Source organism: Rhinolophus hipposideros, assembly GCF_964194185.1.
Source record: "Rhinolophus hipposideros genome assembly, chromosome: 6".
NCBI classification, from domain to species: domain Eukaryota; kingdom Metazoa; phylum Chordata; class Mammalia; order Chiroptera; family Rhinolophidae; genus Rhinolophus; species Rhinolophus hipposideros.
Window position 1 is genome coordinate 51,617,670 of NC_138052.1, and position 21,338 is coordinate 51,639,007.

General features: G+C 53.6%; 3 protein-coding genes across 3 annotated transcripts; all 3 read left to right on the forward strand.

Moving 5' to 3' along the window:
• Window positions 1-1,779, forward strand: HOXD13 (homeobox D13; the record flags this gene model as incomplete). The annotated part of the gene is made up of 2 exons (XM_081051734.1): window positions 1-775; window positions 1,529-1,779. The coding sequence occupies 2 exons, from the start codon at window positions 1-3 to the stop codon at window positions 1,777-1,779; spliced, it is 1,026 nt and encodes a 341-aa protein (XP_080907860.1).
• Window positions 1,780-6,832: 5,053 nt separating this feature from the next.
• HOXD12 (homeobox D12) lies at window positions 6,833-7,907 on the forward strand (the record flags this gene model as incomplete). Its single annotated transcript, XM_081051833.1, has 2 exons — window positions 6,833-7,522; window positions 7,669-7,907. Exons 1-2 carry the CDS (start codon window positions 6,949-6,951, stop codon window positions 7,905-7,907), a joined length of 813 nt encoding a protein of 270 aa, XP_080907959.1. The 5' UTR covers window positions 6,833-6,948.
• A 6,543-nt stretch (window positions 7,908-14,450) lies between these two features.
• HOXD11 (homeobox D11) lies at window positions 14,451-17,537 on the forward strand (the record flags this gene model as incomplete). The annotated part of the gene is made up of 2 exons (XM_081051621.1): window positions 14,451-15,231; window positions 15,982-17,537. 2 exons carry the CDS (start codon window positions 14,451-14,453, stop codon window positions 16,215-16,217), a joined length of 1,017 nt encoding a protein of 338 aa, XP_080907747.1. The 3' UTR covers window positions 16,218-17,537.
• Window positions 17,538-21,338: the final 3,801 nt, after the last annotated feature.

Here is a 21,338-nt window from a genome sequence, read left to right on the forward strand (position 1 = left end):
ATGAGCCGCGCCGGGAGCTGGGACATGGACGGGCTGCGGGCGGACGGCGGGGCCGCCGGAGCGGCCCCGGCCTCCTCCTCCTCCTCCTCCTCCGTGGCGGCGGCGGCGCCGGGCCAGTGTCGCGGCTTCCTCTCGGCGCCAGTGTTCGCCGGGACACACTCCGGGCGCGCGGCGGCGGCGGCGGCGGCGGCGGCGGCGGCGGCGGCGGCGGCGTCTGGCTTCGCCTACCCGGGGACTGCTGAGCGCGCGGGCTCCGCCTCGTCGTCGTCGTCTTCGGCTGTGGTCTCAGCGCGCCCGGAAGCTCCCTCGGCCAAAGAGTGCCCTGCGCCGGGCGCGGCCGCTGCAGCGCCCCCGGGGGCCCCAGCTCTGGGATACGGCTACCACTTCGGCAACGGCTACTATAGCTGCCGCATGTCGCACGGCGTAGGCTTGCAGCAAAATGCCCTGAAGTCCTCGCCGCACGCCTCGCTGGGAGGCTTTCCGGTGGAGAAGTACATGGACGTGTCGGGCCTGGCAAGCAGCAGCGTACCGGCCAACGAGGTGCCCGCCAGAGCCAAGGAAGTGTCCTTCTACCAAGGCTACACGAGCCCCTACCAGCACGTGCCAGGCTACATAGACATGGTGTCTACTTTCGGCTCCGGGGAGCCTCGGCACGAGGCGTACATCTCCATGGAGGGCTACCAGTCCTGGACGCTGGCCAACGGGTGGAACAGCCAGGTGTACTGCGCCAAGGACCAGCCACAGGGCTCCCACTTTTGGAAATCATCCTTTCCAGGTAGGGACGTTAGAAAGAAAGGGGAGGACAGGAGGGAGGGAAGGAAAGAAAAGAAAGGACTTGGCGTGTACGCCCCTACTTGAGAGTGGGTGCCTGTCCTCCTTGCCCAGCCAGGGTTAAGTTAACTCAGTGGAACAGTTCCTCCAGTTAGTGTGAAATCTGTAAATTCCTCCTTTGATTTAAACTGCCCCTCTCACAACTCTTTTCTTCCCGTGTACGGGCACAGGCCTGTTTTTCTCCTAAAGTTAAGGGTCTTTGGGTGCTTTTTGCTCAAGCCTTGGCCCCTCCTCCCCAAAGAAGTGTCACAGAGTTGGGCCCTACTCTTCAAGGACTTGAATGCCCCAGAGTGACCACTAAAGATCACAAGCTCCAAACACAGAAACACAAGAAATCAAAGCTTGAACAAACAGTCTGGATTTTATTTTTAAAGTCTGTGTGTGTTTGTATGTGCGCAGCCGGTATTTGCAGAAACTGTCCTGATGAGCGTCCCCAGTACCAAGGCCGTAAAATCACAGACTTTTTAAGATGCGGGTTTGAGAAACCATGATGCTCCATCAAATAGGCCTTCACTTTGAAGTGTAAATAATCTTTCTTTAATAACGTGTAAATAATATGTCTGTGTAAATAATAATAAAACGTAAACAGCCTGGCTTTCTTTAGTCCCAGTAGACCCTCCAAACGTACACACACAGTCTCCAGCTGGGTTCTCCAGATATTCTTGTCTAATTTTTCCCATGCTGTTTTTTATACCAGGGGATGTGGCTCTAAATCAGCCAGACATGTGTGTCTACCGTCGGGGGAGGAAGAAGAGGGTGCCCTACACCAAACTGCAGCTCAAAGAACTGGAGAACGAGTATGCCATTAACAAGTTCATTAACAAGGACAAGAGGCGGCGGATCTCGGCTGCCACGAACCTATCGGAAAGACAAGTGACCATTTGGTTTCAGAACCGAAGAGTGAAAGACAAGAAAATCGTCTCCAAGCTCAAAGATACTGTCTCCTGATGTGGGCCAGATTGGCTACAGAAAGTTTAAATGCTTTCCGTTGTCTCCAAAAGACCTTTGGAAAGACTTGAATATGTATTTAATTCCCCCCACCCCCTGCCAGTGATGGCAAATTTTGTGAATTGTTTTTCCTCTCTTCCCCTTATCTGGCTCTAAAACTTTGTGCTGCCCAACCTGACTTTGTAATTCTGTTTCTTACTTGTTTATTATTGATTTTGTTCTTTTCTAGGTTTATTTTTTGACGTTTTTAATGTTCTGTTTCTCCCTCCAGGCCAGTATAAAGGACTTGAAGTATTTTTTAATAATCCCCCCCCCAAATGAAATTTCAGAAGTGCCATTCTGATTTTAGGGTTTTATTTTTTTAAATCACTTTATATGCCTATTTTCAGCACTGATTATCTTCATAATCTATTAGGGCAGAACGATTTGCAGTCATTCATATCCTGTGATTCTGTAATTGAATCATTAGCTCTCAGCAGTCGCCCTGAGGCAAGTGGAAACAGCTCTGGGCAGGCAGTGCTCTAGGGTCACTGCGAACGTCTAGAAACAGGAGGCTGGAGGTACCGTGATGGCTTTAAAAGCAGCTACCTTATTAAATAGGGTTTGTTTCGATATTGGAACTAAGATCTTTCCGACTTCGGGTCTTTCACTTGCTGTTGTAGTTGTATGTGTTTAATACATCTTGTAGATTTGTGCTTTTATAATCTTTAATTTGAAAATAATGTGTCCCCATGGTTGCCTTAATTTCCCCAGCTCTAGATGCAAATATTTAAATGGCTGCAATTGTCAGAGGTATCCGTGGATGGTATAAATGCACCCTCCTTCCTTGGCCTCGGGTCTGGGTCTGTAGGACTAGAATAGAGGCCATTTCCTCAGTCCCCTGAAAAAGGCTGAATCAATGTGGCCATTGGTGGGAACTTTTATCCAGAACCCAGTGAAGAACTTGACTGTCTGAACAAATGTATTGGGTCTCTCTCAGAGCTTTAAAACATCTAACAAACGTGAAAATTATGAAGCTCTGAGGCTCAAGAAGAAAAAACAATGTTTCTTGAAAGTGGCGATAACTACTTTTAAAGTGCTGCATATTTATACAACTGAGAGATTATTTTTGTAAATGAAATGTCTGTGAGCTGGGATACATGGGCAGTGCTTCAGGCATTTAAATCACTTTTTACTCCTAGGGAGATGCAAATAAACAGAACTCTCATTTCTTCTGAGTCTTTATACATTTGTTTTCTGTTCCAAGCTTGTGTTGCCTCTAGAAACTGTTCTTATTTATTATAAAATCTTGTAATCTTGTAACTATGATATTTTCTATAGATGAAGAAAACATCAGTTCTGGTCTCTGAAACCTTCAGGCTCTCCACTTCCATCACCCTTTTCCCCTTTTCCGGTGGCTTTAACATAAGTAGTGATGTCTTTAAATGAGGATATAATTTGTGGTGTCTAAAATGATTTTTTTAACCAGACCACGTCAAAAACATGCCCAATAAAATTGAACTTCTCTTTCAATATTATGAATTTATTCAGACAGTTTTATTTTGTAAGTCAATATATATGAGCATGGATATAGCAAAACGTGCTCACTTGCAGATTTTCTTCCTAGAAAGGCCGTTATAAATATCTACTCTAGGAAGGTCTTGAAATTAGACATACCCATATTTGGCAATTGAAAAAGAAACATTTCAGCTTATGCCTTATTGCCTTCTCAGGGCAGCCAGCACACAACAGATGAAGACCGAAGCCATGATTATACACCCTAAACCTATAGACGCAACTTTTAGGCACCACGAAATTACTTTCGGAGGCCTTTTTGCCTCTCAGGGAAATGGCAGCTGAGTGACGCGGTGCCTCGTCGTTGTTAGCACCAAGGCACAATTTAGTGGTTGCTAACTTTTTGGTATGTAAGTTAAATACAGATGTTTAGAACCTCACACAATACATAAACTCTTCTGGCGGGAGGACTTCTTTATGGATCTGCCAGAAAAAAAAAACGCAGAGATCCCAGGTTCGGAGCCAGTTTCGTTTTCTCTGGCCGGGCTTGATTTCTTTCATATCTTGCAACTGATTGCGGGACGGCCAACTTCGTTTTGAGAGAGGGTGGGAGGGAGGGAAGGAGAAAAAGAGAGAGAGAGAGAGGAGAGAGAGAGAGAGAGAGAGAGAGAGAGAGAGAGAGAGAGAGAGAGAGAGAGAGAGAAGAAAATGACCACGATTCAATGTGTGGAGAAGAAAGAACCCCTGAAAATGGGGCCACACTATCCAGGACCTTTCACTTCGGGAAGAATTTCTAACATTTTCTCTGTTTTTCTCACACGATGTGTTTTCATCCGAAACGGGCTTGTTTTCCTTTCTTCTCCACCGTCGTTTTCCCTTCTTTTTTGTAACTTCCAGACGTCAGGGCCGCACTCCATTTCCCGGGTCCTTTTCTCAGGTTTCCCGTCGTGGATGGGGGGATTGCCCCGAGGTTTTCCTTTCATCTATAGTTTGCCCGTCAGTTTCCCTTCGCCTCAGAGAAATCGGAGGTTTGCTGAAGATTAAAACTGCGTTCGAACACTCTGCGGTGGAATTTGAATTGAGAGCTAAATCAATAACAGATGAAGACTTTGTTATTTATATGCATTCCTTTTATATTCCGAATTGAGGCGGGAGAAGAGGAGCCGGTCGTTGGCCTCAGCGCTGGACGGGAGGCCTCCGGGAAACCTGGAGGTGAAGGGAGCTTCGGGGAGCAGCCTTTCTTTCGGGTGCACAATGAGAGGCCGCAAGGAGAGCGCCTCCGAAACCCGGCAGGTTTCGAGAGCCGCTGGTGAAGAATCAAGGCCCGCGCGTCTGCGCGGGATTCAAGAGGCAAAGAAGGCTTTGGAGCCTAGGGACACACCGCCACACAAAGGGGCGGCCGCCACGCTTCCCCGTGTCTGGCAGCCTGCCCAGTCATTCTGGCTCCGCTGCCCCGGCCGGCCTTGCCGCCACGACCTCCGGTTTCCCAAGACGCTTGGCCGCGCCTGGCAGCGGGCCGTGACCGCACCGGCGGGCGACTCCAGGCGGGCTGTGCCGCCCTTCACTGTTGATCTTGACCGTGCGCGGCGCCTCTCCAGGCGTGGAGCGCGCTCGCCATCTCCTGGGCACTTGGCGGCATTGGCACATCTCGCTCTTGAGCTCCGCGGCCACATCCTCGGTTCACAAGCTCCAGTTCACCAGTCGAGCCTCCTGCCCCCTCCTCCCTTGCCTCCCTCCCTCCCTGTCCGCAGCTCCCAGCTCCACTCATACGACTTTGCCTGCTGGGACCTCGGGAATCATAAACCCAGGAGAGGAGGTGGGCGGCTGGGGATCATTCTCAGTCAAGAGAAATGAAGGGAGTCTAGTTGTTCTAGTCTTTTCTGTCTCACTTAGTTCCTTTATATCTTTAGTCCCGAGGGGCAAACGACAGCTGTGCGGCTGCCTAAGAGCCCGGAGTACACTTGGAAATACCGGAGAATTTGCTGTATATTGAAACGGGAGGAGAGGAGACGGCGGGGACCCCTGGAGCTAGAGCTTTTGGGTCTGGGGAGGCTGTAGCTCCTCAAAAACAGGGCAAGTTTCCAAAAATAAGAGCTTTCCCTTATACACTTAGGGAACTTAGGTCCCCTAAGTTCCTAGGTACTGAGGCTGCAGCTTGTGTCTACCTCGCTTCCACCCATGAAAAGGACGGAAAGTGGATTGCGCCTCTGTGTCTGAGCTTCTAAGGCAACTCTGACAGAGCCCTGAGAAGCCCCCGACTCGCCCACCTCCACTCCCTACCCCGCCCTAGAGCTGGAGGAAGAGGCCGTTGCGTTCCCCAGAGCCGCCCAATTGGTAGCCATAACTCACACAATAAAGTCGCAGCGCGGTGGTCAGCCTTGCCCCCCGGCGGCGCCTGTGTGGTCTCGGTGCCGGAGCTGGCGGTCTAACCAATTCCAGCTTGGCTCGGGACTGCAAAGAGGGCTGCAGGCTGGGGAGGGCTCCAGTCACGGGGTCGCTGGGGGTCTTAGGACCGGAGGCAAGAGAGGAGGACCCTTAGTCCTCTGGCCAGACTAGACCAGAGGGCCTGCGGCGGGGGCTGCCACATTGCTCCGGGCGCCTGAGCACTGCCCCGCCCACCTCCCTGTTCTCCAGACCCCGGAATCTGCCAGCCGCCCGCGCCCCTGGAGGCGCTGAGCAGAGGAATGCTGATAGCGGTCTCCTTCGGTGTACCCCGCTGTTCCCGACTGGAGGCTCTGGCTCTTCTCTCCTGCCACACCAGGACGGGAGAGCTCGTCCTGCTCTGCCCGCCACAGAATGGATAAACCCCTGGGAGTTCTGGTTTGCAGTATGTAGTCGCCAAGTGACTCCTAGCGATAAAAGGAATATAGCCTTTGGCCATGATTGGTCCATCAAACTGCCGGTCCCGGGCCTCCTTGGACCTGGATGGCGACTTCCGCAGGAGCAGAGGACTTGGCCATGAAGAAGCTCACCAGGAGTGGTGTGAAACTTCGTTCCTGTGCGCCAAACTTGGGTAGAGTTTGTGATGCACTTCTCAATCAGTAAGCCTCTTGGACTGGGTATGCCTGCAGCCTGGGACCCAGGGCTCAGGCAGCGCGTGGTTCTTCGCTGCCAGATCACGGGTGAAGAGTCCTCTCCAGAGAGACAGGACGGGAAGAGACGGGGTAGGAGTAGCATTGCTCAGGTCTAGGGGCAAAGCTGGTGGCCTTATCAGACCACGAGATGTCCGGACAAGCGAAGAGTCACTCGATACTGGAAAAGGCCTCAGCTGCAACTTAAAGCAAGTAGAAGTAACCTTGGCCCAGGTAGCCAGCGGAACACGGGAGTGCAAAGCCAATCAAGACCAAGAAGGGTCCCAAGGGACACTGGGGCAAAGGCACCCTATGCTTGATGGCCCCAGCTCCTGCCGCTGGCCCCGGAAACTCGCAGAGGCTTCACCTTCGCTCAACATGCCTTGGCTGTGCCTGGCAGCCTTGTCCGTCGCCATCGAATATTTCGGGTGTTATCATAATACGCTGAAGGGGGGGAAAACGGGTCGGGGGATGTAGGCGGTGCTGAAATGGCCGGCTTTGAAGAACCTGCAGGCAAAGTTTCGTCCAATCGTCTGAGCCTGTCCTCTTATTCCCGGTTGTAACTAAATACTGCTGCGAGCGCAGCCGAAGCCCTTTGTTGGAGATGTGTGAGCGCAGTCTCTACAGAGCGGGCTATGTGGGCTCGCTCCTGAATCTGCAGTCGCCTGACTCCTTCTACTTCTCCAACCTGCGGCCGAATGGAGGCCAGTTGGCCGCGCTTCCACCTATCTCCTACCCGCGCGGCGCGCTTCCCTGGGCTACCACGCCCGCCTCCTGCGCCCCAGCGCAGCCTGCGGGTGCCACCACCTTCGGCAGCTTCTCGCAGACCTACCTGGCTGGCTCCGGGCCTCTTGGCCTGCAGCCCCTGGGCGCCAAGGACCGACCTGAAGAGCAGGCCAAGTTTTATACACCCGACGCGGCCGCTGGGCCCGAGGAGCGTGGCCGTGCGCGGCCGCCCTTTGCCCCCGAATCTAGCCTGGCCCCCGGGGCTGCTGGTCTCAAAGTGGCCAAGTACGACTACGCGGGTGTGGGCCGTGCCGCGCCAGGCTCTACGGCCTTGCTCGAGGGGACCCCCTGCGCCGCCGGCTTCAAGGATGACGCCAAGGGCCCGCTCAACTTGAACATGACAGTGCAGGCAGCGGGCGTCGCTTCTTGCCTGCGACCTTCGCTGCCCGACGGTAAACGGTGGCCATGCTCCCCGGGCCAGTCTGGGCCGGAATGGGAGGTGGGGTGCAGGGGAGAGTGTGTAGGGGGAGGGAGCCTCAGGGGGCGGACAGGCAACAGGGAGCGGGCTGGGCTGACTTGGGTTGGGGCTGTGTTGCAGGCCTGCCGTGGGGGGCGGCCCCAGGGAGGGCTCGCAAGAAGCGGAAACCCTACACCAAGCAGCAGATTGCGGAGCTGGAGAACGAATTTCTCCTGAACGAATTCATCAACCGGCAGAAGCGCAAGGAATTGTCCAACAGGCTGAACCTCAGCGACCAGCAGGTCAAAATCTGGTTCCAGAACCGGCGTATGAAGAAGAAGCGTGTGGTGCTGCGGGAGCAGGCGCTGGCGCTGTACTAGCCCGGGGCCTGGCCGTGGCCACGCCTGCCTTTTTGAGCCGAAGCCTGACGTGGAGGAAGAGCGGGGACTGGGGGTTTTTTCCTTCCGCTCCTCTTTCGCTGGTCCTAGGTACCCTCCCTCTCATTCTGCATGCAGCCCCAGAAGCCAGCAGGAGATTTGGAGACCTGGGCAGTTTGGCCTCCACGTCTTCCCCTTTCTCGGAGGAGCTTGGGAAGTTGCAGCACAATCTTGGCCCTGAGGCTTCCCGTGTGGGGGCGTGGGGTCACCTGTCTTAGCTATTGGCTGAAGCATTTACACCCGCGGCTCATTCTAGCTCCCTTTTACTTGGATTTCTGCTTTCACCTGGTTAGTCTCCTTTTCCCTTTCTCCCTAACCCTTTCTGCTTTAAGCAGGCATCTAGCTAGAGCTCAGAGTGGAATTGGATTAAGGAAGACCCCCCCACACACACCAGGGCAGAGTGGAAAGGGCTGCGAGCACAATTGTGTGTCTTTGCAGCCAAAGCCCCTTGTGGCAAAGCTAGAATCTCAATTCTGGATGAAGGAAAGGGCGCCGCCACCACCCGCCTCCTTTCTGCTCTGGCTGCTTCAGGAGGACAAAAGCTGCCCTAGACCTTCAGACTTTGGGAGGGCGGGACAGGGTGGCTGGACAAACTCGGAGACACCTCGGAGTTCAGGCTGGACTGGCCCTTGCAGCTGGGCAGAATGGACTGGATACTTCCTTCTCATGGACGGCACAAGGAAAGCTGGGGCTACAAGGCAAACTGCAATCCCAGCCAAGACTGGTAAAATTCCCCTACTTCTCTCACCTCCTCACATATGCCTAGGCCAGAGCCCTGCACTCTGTAATTGGACCCCCAGGGCTGAACTCTGGTGAGGAGCTGCTAGTCTGCTTTGAGTCTGGGCTGCACTAAAAGGAGGGGAAAATGTCCAGGGGCAGGAGAAGAGAGTGAGCAAGGGGTGGGGGGGAGTATCCTACATTCTGACTGTAAATATGGCTTTCCTGTTGAGGTGGGTAAAGGTGTCGATATGTGTCTTTCTTTCTTGAATTACAGTAATGGGCCAACACAGGGTGAGGTGAAAGCTCCTCCACCAGTCAGGGAGCGAGGAAGGAGGCCCCTCAGATCCTCAGCCCTTCATCACTGCTCTTCACGAAGTAGAGGGGAAGTTCCAACCTCTTCACCACCTGTCAACTCCACCAGGGTCCAGCCATTCTGCCGTTTCTGAGGCCATCTCTGGCCTGCCCCAGTGGAGCTTGTGAGGCCCTGAGCCCTGCTAGGCTTGCTTTGTGGGGTTCCTGAATACCAGATGGAGTTGTTCTAGGTGTGCTGGACTGTCCTACCTTAACCACAGTGAACCTGAGATCCCCCCTAAACTCCTACCATCCCAGCTTCTTTTCTCCCTCCTTTTGAGAAGTAGCGCCCCCAACTCCTAGCAAGATGCACGACAGCCAAAGAGTTGAAGATTCCTTCCCAAAGTCCAATGATTTGTTTTCAGTGGAGGACCAAGCACTAGATCTAGAGTGTGCACCTCACAGGGAGCCCTGAGCCTCAACCCTCCTGACCTCAGTTATGTTTAGATTAATTACATTTTCTCTGCTATCTAATAGTTGTCATGCATGTTTTGTTTTGAGTTTGTTATAAAAAAAACAATAGCTTGTATATATCAGACACATAGAAATGTTTTGAGTGGAAATAAATATCCAGGTCCCACCCAAGCTGTCAAGGGATGATGTTGATTTCTCAAAATTTTTCGGATTCCCTCCTAATGGTTTTCAGGCCACGAAATTCTTTTTTTTTTCTTTCCTGGTTGCAATTTTGCTGTGGGCATTGACTTGACTATTCATTAAATGAGAAAATGGCTTCCAAGTCAGTAAGGAAATGGTACATAAAAGCCTAGGAACAAAATGTGTATGAAATATCCAAAGGAGGGAATCATGGACAGATTTGAGTGTGTCTCACACACTAAGCAAACCGTCATCTTGTTGCAGGCTGAGGCTTCTGCGTTTTGTCTAAATTCTCAAACTTGGAAGCTTGCTGTTATCAAGAGGCTGCCAAGATATGAGGTTCCACAGATTTCAATACAAAACATTTCTCCCTGCCATGTTTTTGTCAAACTTCTCTCTAAAAGGCTATGCCCTGTGGAAAACCTCCATATAGGCACCTCTGCTTGGAGCCCAGCAGATCCCTTGGTAATTGTGGCCTCTGAACCCCCTAGACCTTCAGAGCCTCTAGCTCAGGCGCAGAATGCTCGGGCCTGCTCAATATTCACCATCCTCTTGCAAACCCCAGCTCCTGGTAGCTGGGAGATGGAAAATAGAGAATTGTTAAATTTTAGCGAGTATGACAATAACAAAACCGCCAAATCTCTAATACTGAGTATTCAAATGGTTCCAACTCCCCTTCCCTGAAGCAAATTTGATGTTTACTTTTAAAATATATTTTAAACAGCTCCTTGAAAAAATACAGCGGGGAGTATGTGTGGCGGGGGGAAGGAGCCAAGAGATTTCAGAAGCCCTCTCTTTAGAAATGTATCCCCACCTTGTGGGGCTCAGGGAGACGGTGGCACTCGGAGCTGGTTCTCAAAACATCTGAACAAAGGCAGAGGCCATACTCAGACCTCAAGTTGGGAGGATTGGGTAAAGGACCAGGAAACCAGACTTAGACCCAGGCCCTAAGACAACACATGGAAGCCGTTTCTTTCCAATATATACCATTAAATCATCGTGTTATTTCTCTTTGGCCTGGGTTGTGGGGTGGGCGGATATATTCTTGGAGACCATTCCTCAAAGAGATTGAAACTATTCTAAATGTAAAATCTTGTCTGTGGATTGGGGCTCTGGCAATGTTTTTTAAGTCTATTCTTCTTACTGATCCACGCAAATACAAAGGCGGCGGTGTCCTCTCTCCCTTCCTAGCCGAGGTTCCAGCAGGGATTTGGAACCACGACGAAATTCATAAGAAACAAACGCTGGAGAAAAATGATGCTGAAATCTGAGTGCTCAACATTCTCTCGCACAAAGACAAATTCGTCCTCGGAAATGCTGTAGTCCTTGCAGGCCTCTTGACCAAGGAAAAATGTTTTTAAACAAGAAAAATACCGGCTTCGTCTGGCATTCAATCGGCTGCGAGCTCAGAGGGCCTACGGGGGACGCTTTTAAGGCCTGGGGGCTCTCCCCAAGGAAGGCCGGCTGGGGAGGCTTCCGGGAGGCTGGCGGGTGGAGAAGAAATCCAGAACCTTTGTAAATATTCATGTGTGTGGGGGTGCCCCTTCACCCCGCCTCCCACAGCTGCATCCACCACCCACCTTAGTGAGGGTTTTTTGGGGGGAGGCACGGCGCCTGTCCGATCGTCCTTGGACAAAGGTGATCTCCCCACATTTGTTCTCCAGTCCGTAAGGAGCCCGTTCCGAAGGCTCTGCAGGAAGGGACTGGCTCTTGGTGTTTTCCCCGCGTTTGTCCTCCTCTTTCGTTTCCTAAAAGAGCATAAATAATTAAAGTTTGGCAGGGAGGAAAAGCTTTCTTGCAGAACTGTAGTGGCAATAAATGAAATGACTCAGAATCCCTTCCCCAGTCAGCTTTTACGAGAGCTGCCAGACAGTGTCTGTTCACGTTCTCCAGATACCAGGGGCGCCCTGACAAAGTTAAGGTCAAGTTAGTGTCTTATCTTGGGTGGCTCAAAATTACCGCATCGCGTCTCCGCGCTGCGCGGAAAGCTACCACTCGCGGAGCTGCTGGCTGTGCCGGGAGGGTCCGGTGCGTTCCCTGCGCTTCGAATGGGGCCGCGCAGGCAAGGACAAGGCCACAGCGCCGAGGTCTTCACGGTAGGTTCTCGAGCGGGACGTGCGGGTCGGGAGTCTGGTTTTCCTTGGGTCTCGGTGACGATCGACGAGGGAGCTAGGGCCAAAGAGCGAGGCGGACCGAGCCCAGAACGAAAGCTCTGGCTTGGGTGTGGGGGCCGGGATCCGTGCAAATGTGCGGAGAGGGGCCAGCCACCCGGTTCCTCTATGCACCCGCGCGCCGCTGCGGATGGCGCACCCTCCCCCGCCAAAGCGCGGCTCCAGCCGGAGCCGCCGTCGCCATGTCGTTGAACTTGAATGGTTCGTCCTCCCCACTTCCCTCTAAGGCGGTCAGCAGGCTCTACTTTAGGGGTAGTGGGCTGCCTGCGCCCCACCCGGTGCAGAGAGAGGTGCAAGAATTTTGCATACCCCCAGACAATAAAGACCCGGCTGGGGGGCCCGCCGCCGCTGCGCTGGGTCCTGAGCCACTGCAGGGCCAGCGTGCAGTGTCCGGGGAGCCATTTTAGGAGAGAGATCAGGGGTGTCGACTGCGAGCCCGGAAGGGAGAGGCTTGGGCCGGGGATGGAGATAGGGAGGCAGATAACTGTGCTGGCGGCCTGGGCTGAGGAGAAGGGGCGGGGGGCGGGGGCGGGGGGTGGGCGGGCGAGCTGGAATCTGGATGAGGGTGCCAGCAGCGAGAAGGGTGCACACAAGGATGGGCAGTTCTGGGAGGGCGGGGAGGCTCCTTGCCCTCCTGTCGCCACCGACCTGTTTGCGCAGTATTCTGAGGGAAGCAGAGGTAGGAGGGAGGCGGAGGAGGGTGAGTGGGAGGGAGAAAGAGAGGGAGGAGAAAAAGGGGAAGGGGGAGAATTCGGCCAGAAAATAGATATGAGCTCGGATCAGCCGCCTTTCCTCTGAAGCATGGTGGGCAGATCTCGCCGCACCCGCACTGCGGCGACCGGGTCCTGGGAGGCAACCAGCTTCACAGCCTGCGCCGTCTGCCCTGGGCTAAGGGCTGAGGCCCAAGACCCAGTGTTCCTGATTACTTGGGCAGAGGAATCCTGGGGAGAGGGGCAACTTCCTGCCCCGGATGCTGTGATTTGGGTTGGGGGAGCTTCTTTCTGAGAGACTTGTTTTACCTTTGGAAAGCCCTGGGTTTCCCTGAATCGGGATCCCAGGCCTTGCCTGGACCCCCAGGCTAGGAAAGAGGGACCTAGCAGCCACCGAGGAGAGTGAGGCCTGAGGCGAGTGGATGGGGCGGGGGTCCTCAGGGCCAAGTGGTACAGAGTTGGCTTGAGCAAGGAGGCAAGAGCTGATGAGCCCCCCCCCCCCAGAGCCAAAGGACCTGGGTAGCGGGTGGCGCAGTGACCATGACGGCCCAAGAGGACGGCAGGGGACTAGGGGAGATGCGGCGGATGCATGGGCCTTGGCGGGGCTACTACGCAGGGAAGGGACTGAATGTGAGGCGGGCTGGTTCCAGTCCAGGCCAGAAAGCAGAGAGGGTGAGGAGGACAGAGGCGCCGGTGGTTTATGTCTGATTTTCTTTTTTTGGGGGGGACAGAAGCTGGGCACCCTGAGAATAGAACTCCAGAGCCTTTTGTTCATCAGACCTCCCAGCTTCCAGAGGGTCCCAGGGTATCTTGGACGGCTGAATTCCCTTTTTGCTTTAGCACTGGGAGAAAAAAAAGCAGAGAGGCGTCAAGGAGGGAGATAGACACTGTGACACACAGCGAAGGGAAAGGAGGACAGAGTATCAGGGGACAGAGAGAGAGACAGAGGAAAGGAGACAGGAAAGTAAGAGGAAGGAAGAAGCAAAGAGGAAACAAGAGGGGGGAGTGAGAGAAGAGAGGACAGGAGAGAAAGAAGTGAGAAGACTGCAGGGAGACGAAGGAAGGTGAAAGACAGGATCAGAGAGAGGAGAGGACAACAGGGCCGAGTGGGCACCAAGGCCCTGGCCCGGGTGAGCTGTGGGCAGGATTTGGGCGTGGGTTTCTTGAGGCTGGCACTCGAGCTCCTGGGGTTAGGAGTGAAGAGAGCCAAGTTACTCCGCGGTTAACGCGCCTGGCAGAGAACTATGTAAATCAGGGCTCTTTGCGCCCCCAGAGCGGCGCAATCACGCCCCTTGAACAAGAAGCAACAAGCTCCTGGCGGGCATGCTGCAGAGGGTGGCGGCGTCGCGGGGGAGGGAGCGGCTGCAGGAAGGGGTGTGGGGAGTGGGAACCTCACACCCTCACACCTAGTCCCTTGTGCCCAGGGCTGGGGCTCCCCCTCCGCTCTCCACTCCTTTCCCTTCCCCCTCCTCCCCCCTCCTCCCCCTCCCTCCTCCTCCCCGCCGGCCTGGGTCCGCGTACTTAAAGCGGCGCGGGCGGGCGGGCGCGGGCGGGCGGCCCAGCCGGGCGGTGGCAGATGCACCCAGCAGTGGCAGCCGCCGGCAGCGCACAGGTGACCGGCCTGCAGAGCAGCCTGGTCAGTGGGCGCACAGGGAGAGCGGGCTGGAGAGGGAGGCCGAGCCGCCCCCAGCGCGCGCGTCTCGGCGCCAGAAGCCGTCCCGGGGTGTGTTGGCGAGCGTTGATATAGATATAAGGACATTTCTCTCCATGGCGTCACGTGACATAATTACCACCAGAATCAATCAAGATGAATTGCACGTCAGCGCCCGGTGGGGATTTTTGCTTAGTTGATCCTGGCCCAAGCCTCTTGTGCAATCGATGGCTCAGGTTGGCGGCGCGGGGAGCGGCCAGGGGCTCGCCGGCGCGCACGCCCCGGAGCCATGAACGACTTTGACGAGTGCGGCCCGAGCGCAGCCAGCATGTACCTGCCCGGCTGCGCCTACTATGTGGCCCCGTCGGACTTCGCGAGCAAGCCGTCGTTCCTGTCGCAGCCGTCGTCCTGCCAGATGACTTTCCCCTACTCTTCCAACCTGGCGCCGCACGTCCAGCCCGTGCGTGAAGTGGCCTTCCGCGATTACGGCCTGGAGCGCGCCAAGTGGCCGTACCGCGGTGGCGGCGGCGGCGGAGCTGGGGGCGGCGGCGGCGGGGGCGGCCCGGGCGGGGGCGGCGGCGGCAACGCGGGGGGCTACGCTCCCTACTACGCGGCGGCGGCGGCGGCGGCGGCGGCGGCGGCGGCGGCCGAGGAGGCGGCCATGCAGCGCGAGCTGCTCCCGCCCGCGGGCCGCCGGCCGGACGTGCTGTTCAAGGCGCCCGAGCCCGTGTGCGCCGCGCCGGGGCCGCCGCACGGCCCCGCGGGCGCCGCCTCCAACTTCTACAGCGCCGTGGGCCGCAACGGCATCCTGCCGCAGGGCTTCGACCAGTTCTACGAGGCCGCGCCCGGGCCCCCGTTCGCCGGGCCGCAGCCCCCGCCGCCGCCCGCGCCGCTGCAGCCCGAGGGCGCTGCCGATAAGGGCGACCCCAAGACGGGGACCAGTGGCGGCGGGGGCAGTCCGTGCACCAAGGCGACCCCCGGCTCCGAGCCGAAGGGGGCGGCAGAAGGCGGCGGGGCGGACCGCGAGGGGCTCCCGGGGGAGGCGGGGGCTGAGAAGAGCGGCGGCACAGGTAGGCACCGAGCGCGGGGTGGGCGCTGGGCCCCGGGGCCGCGGGGGCGGGGGGGCGGCGGGGGCCTCCCTCTGCTTGCGCCGTTTTATGTGCTACTTTATAAGCGTTCGAAGGGGTTTATACATCCTATAAGATTTCCCCGGCCGTTGTAAAGCGTGTTTACGATAGGAAACCAATTTAGGTGGGCTTAAGGTAGACTTCGAAGAGGACATTAATCGCTGCAGAGAGCTTTCTCTCAGTTTGGGGGGTGTGTGTCCTAGAGACGATGGAGGGAGAGAGGGGAGATTGCAAGCCAACCTGTGAGTGTGGACACTCGAGCCTCCTGTTTTTAAGGGTGGGATGGGGAGGGGAGAGTTTGATCCGTGAACTGGACTTTATCCAAGCCTCTGGCTGACACGCGCTGCAGGCTGGAGTCGAGCAGATGCCCCGGTGTGCTCGCGTTTCTCTCCCTTCAGGTTCCAGCTCAGAGCCTGCCTCACGCTCTGCTCGGTGCCAGGCTGTGTGTGTGTGTGTGTGTGTGTGTGTGTGTGTGTGTGTGTGTGTGTCCGGGCGTGAACACACGTCCACGCCCGCACTCTCTCCTGTGCCCGCCCATATATCATCCCCCACTACGCAGGCAGGGCCTTTCAGCAGCGGCAGGGGACGTCCCCAAAGGGCCGAGGCCTGGCCCTCACGCGGGCCTGGGCGGGAGGGTGGGCGGGGGTTGGCAGGCTGCGGCCTCTCTCACCCCTTGGTCTGTTTGCCTTGCAGTGGCCCCCCAGCGGTCCCGGAAAAAGCGCTGTCCCTACACCAAGTACCAGATCCGCGAACTGGAACGCGAGTTTTTCTTTAACGTGTACATAAACAAAGAGAAAAGACTCCAACTCTCTCGGATGCTCAACCTCACTGACCGGCAAGTCAAAATTTGGTTCCAGAATCGCAGGATGAAGGAAAAGAAACTGAACAGAGACCGTCTGCAGTATTTCACTGGAAATCCCTTATTTTGAGAGCTCCAGGAAGCACCCCTCTCCCCTGAGCCCCACTCACTCACCCTCCTCCCCACCAGCCTGCCATCGGCAGGCCCAATGTCCTTGGGTTTAATGACGCCTCTTCTCTGTGGAACTCCACCATTCCTTCCCACGGTCAACTCGGGACCTCCCAGCGACCACTGCAGCCTGCGGATGAGGCCGGGACTTGGCCGAACGGATCCTAATAAGGGGAAAATGGTAAATGCAAATGTCCCTTTACAATTTTACCGCCAGTGTGCTGTTGTTCTCCCTCCCTCTCTCCATGTCTGCGTGGGGATGCTGTGGGATCTGTAGAGAGTTAGGCCGGCGCTGCAAGGCACTTGTTTTTGTTTTGAGTTTAAGGGACCCTGCCCTTCCCACTTGGTGAACGCAGATTATTTAAAATCTGGGAAATGTACCTTTGGTTTGTCGTATCAAGGCATGAGTCGCTGTCTTGTGTGTGAATAAATGGTTTCTAGTAAAAAGGAGGTTACAGCTTCAATACACTGTATGAATTTTCCTCTTTGAATAAGTTTAGTGTCTGATTAGGATATTTTAGTGACCAAAATCTTCACCCCCATGCAACTGAAAATCAAGTGAAATGCTTTTTAATTCCACTAAAATAAGAATTGTTCCTTCCTACTTCATCTAGGCCACCCTGGTTTTAAAAATCATTTTAGGGGTGAATTTCTGAATTGAAGATGTGTCCCAGGTGCTGCTTTCTCCAAGCAATGAGGCCGGGGCAGCAGGAACCTAAAAAACAACACTGCTCCCACCCCATTCTAGCAAACTTGGAATTTCTGAAAAAACAAAAACCATTTTTTAAAAAACTGGTTAGAAAATCTAAATTCACTCTTAAGAAGGTATCAAAAAGATTCAATGTCCCTTAAAAGAAACCAAAATTAGAACCCTCTATTGAAAAAAAAAAGTTTGCTGAAAGGAAGTTATCAGTGGGGAGAGAGGGCTTGGGGTGTTTGCCGGTGTCACAGCCAGGGAAGATAAGCCCCATTCCTGGAATAGGGCCCGAGGCTGCAGACCCACTTCTCACCACATTTATCCCTTCAAGTTAAAGAATGTGGTGGGGGCTGCACTGCACTTTATGTTGCAGGGCCAGGCCAGGCTGTTTACAAAACCTTGAACTGTCTAGACAACACCATAAAAGCCAAAGTTCTAAACAGCTTAATTGGGTTATATTATACACCTTCTGGTGGGCCCAAAAGAGATTTCCGCAATGTGCAATAAACTGGAGGAGTGAGAGAAAGCTTCTCTTTCTCTGAAAAGAGTAAAGTGAATCTTATGACTCTTAACTTCGCATAAGCCCAAAGTAAAAAAAAAAAAAAATCCATAAGATAGACACATCCCATGCCTCTTCCAAAGAGGCAAGCATTTCTAAATGCAAAAAAAAATTTTAATTGCCAAAGCTTTTTGGGGGGGGAAGGAAAAACATAAGTGCATAAGTGTATGCCTTTGAACTTCCAAAATGTCAAGGTCATCACCTTTAACCTTTCTGAATAATTAGGCGCCTTAAGGTTCCTCTGTGATATTCATCCGCCACCCACTCTCACACACACATGCTCACACACATCCAGATCCCCACACACATTTATGACCACACAGAATTATATGGGGGCTCACCATAAATCTAAGCAAATTCCTAATTTCAGGATCAATAAGCTTAATTTCCCTTCAAACATTTGCGTAATTCAATAGCAATTGACTTCTTTTTCAAATACTGATTTGATTAAAATGTCTACCAGAATGTTTTTAATACAGCTAGAAAATGCTGGGGTGTTTTTTGGGGGGTCATAGATAGCAGTCCCTTTTGCTCTAATGAAGAGCCTCGCTTTTAAAAAGCAGACATTTGAAAAGGAAGTTCTATTCAGACTTACACCTTCGTTATATTAAAAAAAAATGTCACACTGTCAAATAAATTATTGCGCTTTCTATGATATGAAACAAAAGAAAATATATTGTTCTCAAAAGCGTCGCACAACGTTTGGTGAAAGATGCAATAGACACAAAGCCTACAATTGAATAATTTCGTTCGGAAGGGGATTCCTTTGTTTGGAATTCTGGGTATCAGAATTCCAATGACAATGTCAGTGCCCTAGTAGTATCATTCCAGGAGCTTAAAATGGTTTATTTCTTTCTCTCTCCATGTATCCGTTCTTTCTTTCTTTCTGTCTTCCCTTTTTTTTTTTTTTTTTTTTTAACTGCGGCTAATTGTATCAAGCTTGTATGTCCACCACCTTAGGCAAGCGATACCATTTCCCGTTTGCATGACCTTGGACAGCCACACGGGGGCGTGCTCACGTTCCAGAAGTCGCGTTTGGCGGAGAGGCTGTGGTACCGAGTCTTTCCGTTACTGGATTCTAATAAGCAATCAGCCCGTTAGAAACAGGCGGCCGCTAAGGTGTTTGTTTGCTATTTGTTTGTTCTGAGCAGCCACGAGGTGTGGGAAGTTGTATACAGACAGAGATAAGAGAACCAGCCAGATTTCTGAAAAAAGCGATCTCCTAATCGTTGTCTCCTTAAAGATAAAGCTGTTGCAAAGCATACCTTGTTATAACTTGGTGGTGTCGAGGAGAGATTTTTAAAAGGCAAATATGTGCACCTCGAAATAGGTAATGCGACTGCGCGTTAATTCAATTAGGGGAAATCAATATTCTAGCTGGTTTGAGTGCAGAGTGATATGAGGATAGGACCACCCCCTTCCAAAAACCGCGTCTGCCTTGCGCGCTCTCCGACCTCCTGGGATGATTAAAAGGCTTTTGTTTAAAACAGATCAGGGCGCCGGCAACTTAGCTGAGTGTGGTCCCAGAAAATAAGGGACGCGTCGGAACGGAGGGGGTCGTTCTGGGCGAGGAAGTCTCCCCTCCCCCCAGGGTCGTGCCTGGCGCCAGGGGCTACCGGTAGCGACTGGGAGGCGCAGGCAGGACTAGGAGTTGGGGAGCCCGGGGCCAGGCTGAGCTGATGCGGCGGCGGGAATCGGCAGACTGTCCCGGGATACGTTTATACTCCGAGGCGTCGTGGGATGGGGAATGCATTTGAAGCAAACGGGCTTTGCATTTGACAGACTCCTGGATACCCTTCCAAGCCGCCTGCTGGCCTCGAGCACGGAGTTTGATTTTGGGACCAGCTCTTGGAAGCAGTTTTCTTGTCGCAAGCCATTCTAGCCCGTGTCCCCTTTGCAAAGTTCCTGACATGGGAGAGGGTCTGTGTCACCATCCGGGGTCCAAAAGGGAGGTTCCAAAAGGGAGGACTCCAGGACGTGAGCTTCCTAGGATGGGTGGCCGTCCCTTCCCCAAAATTCACTGGGAAGCGCACCCAAGCCCCGGAATTAGTGCGGGCCTGGGTTGACTCCGCTGTCTCTGTCTCCTCCCTCCGGGCCCTGGATCCAAAGCCCTGGGTCCACCCCTGAGAGCTGGCATCTGCTTCAGCGGTGGCTGAGGCGCCATGAGCACCCCAGTGAGGCGCCAGCCAGAGGCGTGGGTGTTCCCTGTGGGAACCCCCCCGGCTCCAGCCTGTCAGACTGTGGGTCCAGCTTGGCTATTGTGAAGCTACATTTTCCGGGGCCTAACTCGGACCTCAGTCCACGTGGGGTGAGAACTACCTTCCCCAAATATCGATGTGTTCCTCTTTAGGTGGCTCCAGAGGGGGGCGCATGTGGCCTTGCAGGGGGCCTCTTGACTTTGACTGGCAGCCCCTCAGCAGAACGCAGTTCCTTTCCTCCCGGCAGCGCCTAAGATGGGCCTGAAAAAGGCCAGGGCATTGGACCAGGACTTTGGTTGGTGGGGGGGGGGGTCCAGGACAGAAGGGGTCAGGCTGAGCCCTTTTGATCTTCAGAGCTATGGGGCTTATAGAGGGTGGCCATGTATCTTGAGTCGCCAAAGTCTCAGATCTTGAAGTGGAGGGAAAATGCGCCGAGTAGGAGTCTTTTGTGTCTACAATGGAAAGAGGCTCCCTGGCTGCTGGCCCTTTTGCGTGTCTCCATAGATCCCCTCTTCACTTTGGTGGTAGCTTCCCCAGCCTCTCCATTTGCTCCCTTGATTTCTTGATTTCTTTTCACATTGGCTGGGAGGTGCACCGTGCAACCCGGAGGGGCTCCTGGGGGAAGCAACTTTTAAAATTTGTCTCCATCCATTCTGCCCCCAAAGAGTGGCACAACCCTGAGGCCAGGCTCCTCAGGGCCCAAATTCAGGGTGAACCTAGGAGCACCCAAGTCCATTCAGGCCCAGGACTGCTGCAGTTCTTCCCGGTTACAGGAGAGCACAGATGCAAGCCACTCCTTGATTACAAATACTAATTTCTTGCTAAAGTGACCCTTTCATTCTTTTTTTGGGGGGGAGAACTGTGCTAGGGAGAAGGAAGTTTGGTACAAACGTGGATATTCATCTCCTTTATGGTGCAATATTGATTTATTATTAATGGTAACTGCTCTCACTGATCTAAGGATGATCGAGAACAGTGGCTATGCAGCTACATTAAATACTCGTAAGCAAAATAAGGTTGGCCTTGAAAGCCGCTGCCTTTTCATTCTATTTGCTTCATCTTAGCCTTAGGGTCTTGGGCAAACTTTCTATCCTCCCCTGCCATATCATTCTCTTGTATTAAAACTATTTTGCTTGATATTTATGATAAAATCTCTCTGAACTAGTGGAAGTCTCTGGCGTAAAGGAGGTGGTGTGAGGGCAGAAGTTTGAAAAAGAATAAAATAGATTTGTGATAATAGATTCAAAATTATATCTGATACAAATTTTTTTCTGCGAGTGAAGAAGACCTATTTAAAAACAATTCCAATGTGGGGGTGACTTTGAGCTCAAAGCCACCAGGAGCTGAAACAGAAAAGCCCTCACATTCAGAAGGCAGATTCTGCCTGTTCTGGCTCACCGAAGACCTTACCCGGTCCACGAGGAATCGCTGTTTTTTAGCCTGGATGTTTTCTTCATGTATAAATAAAGATTATGAAAGGGCATTTGATGGGCATAAAATTCCCAATTAGATTGAACAGTCTTGCCTTTGGCATGGTACAGAGAGAATTGGATAACCGAGTTCCTGGCAGCTGCCCTGGCCGCGGTGCACAGGGACGGTGCTGGAGCGCCAGGCTGGCGTCAGGGCGCC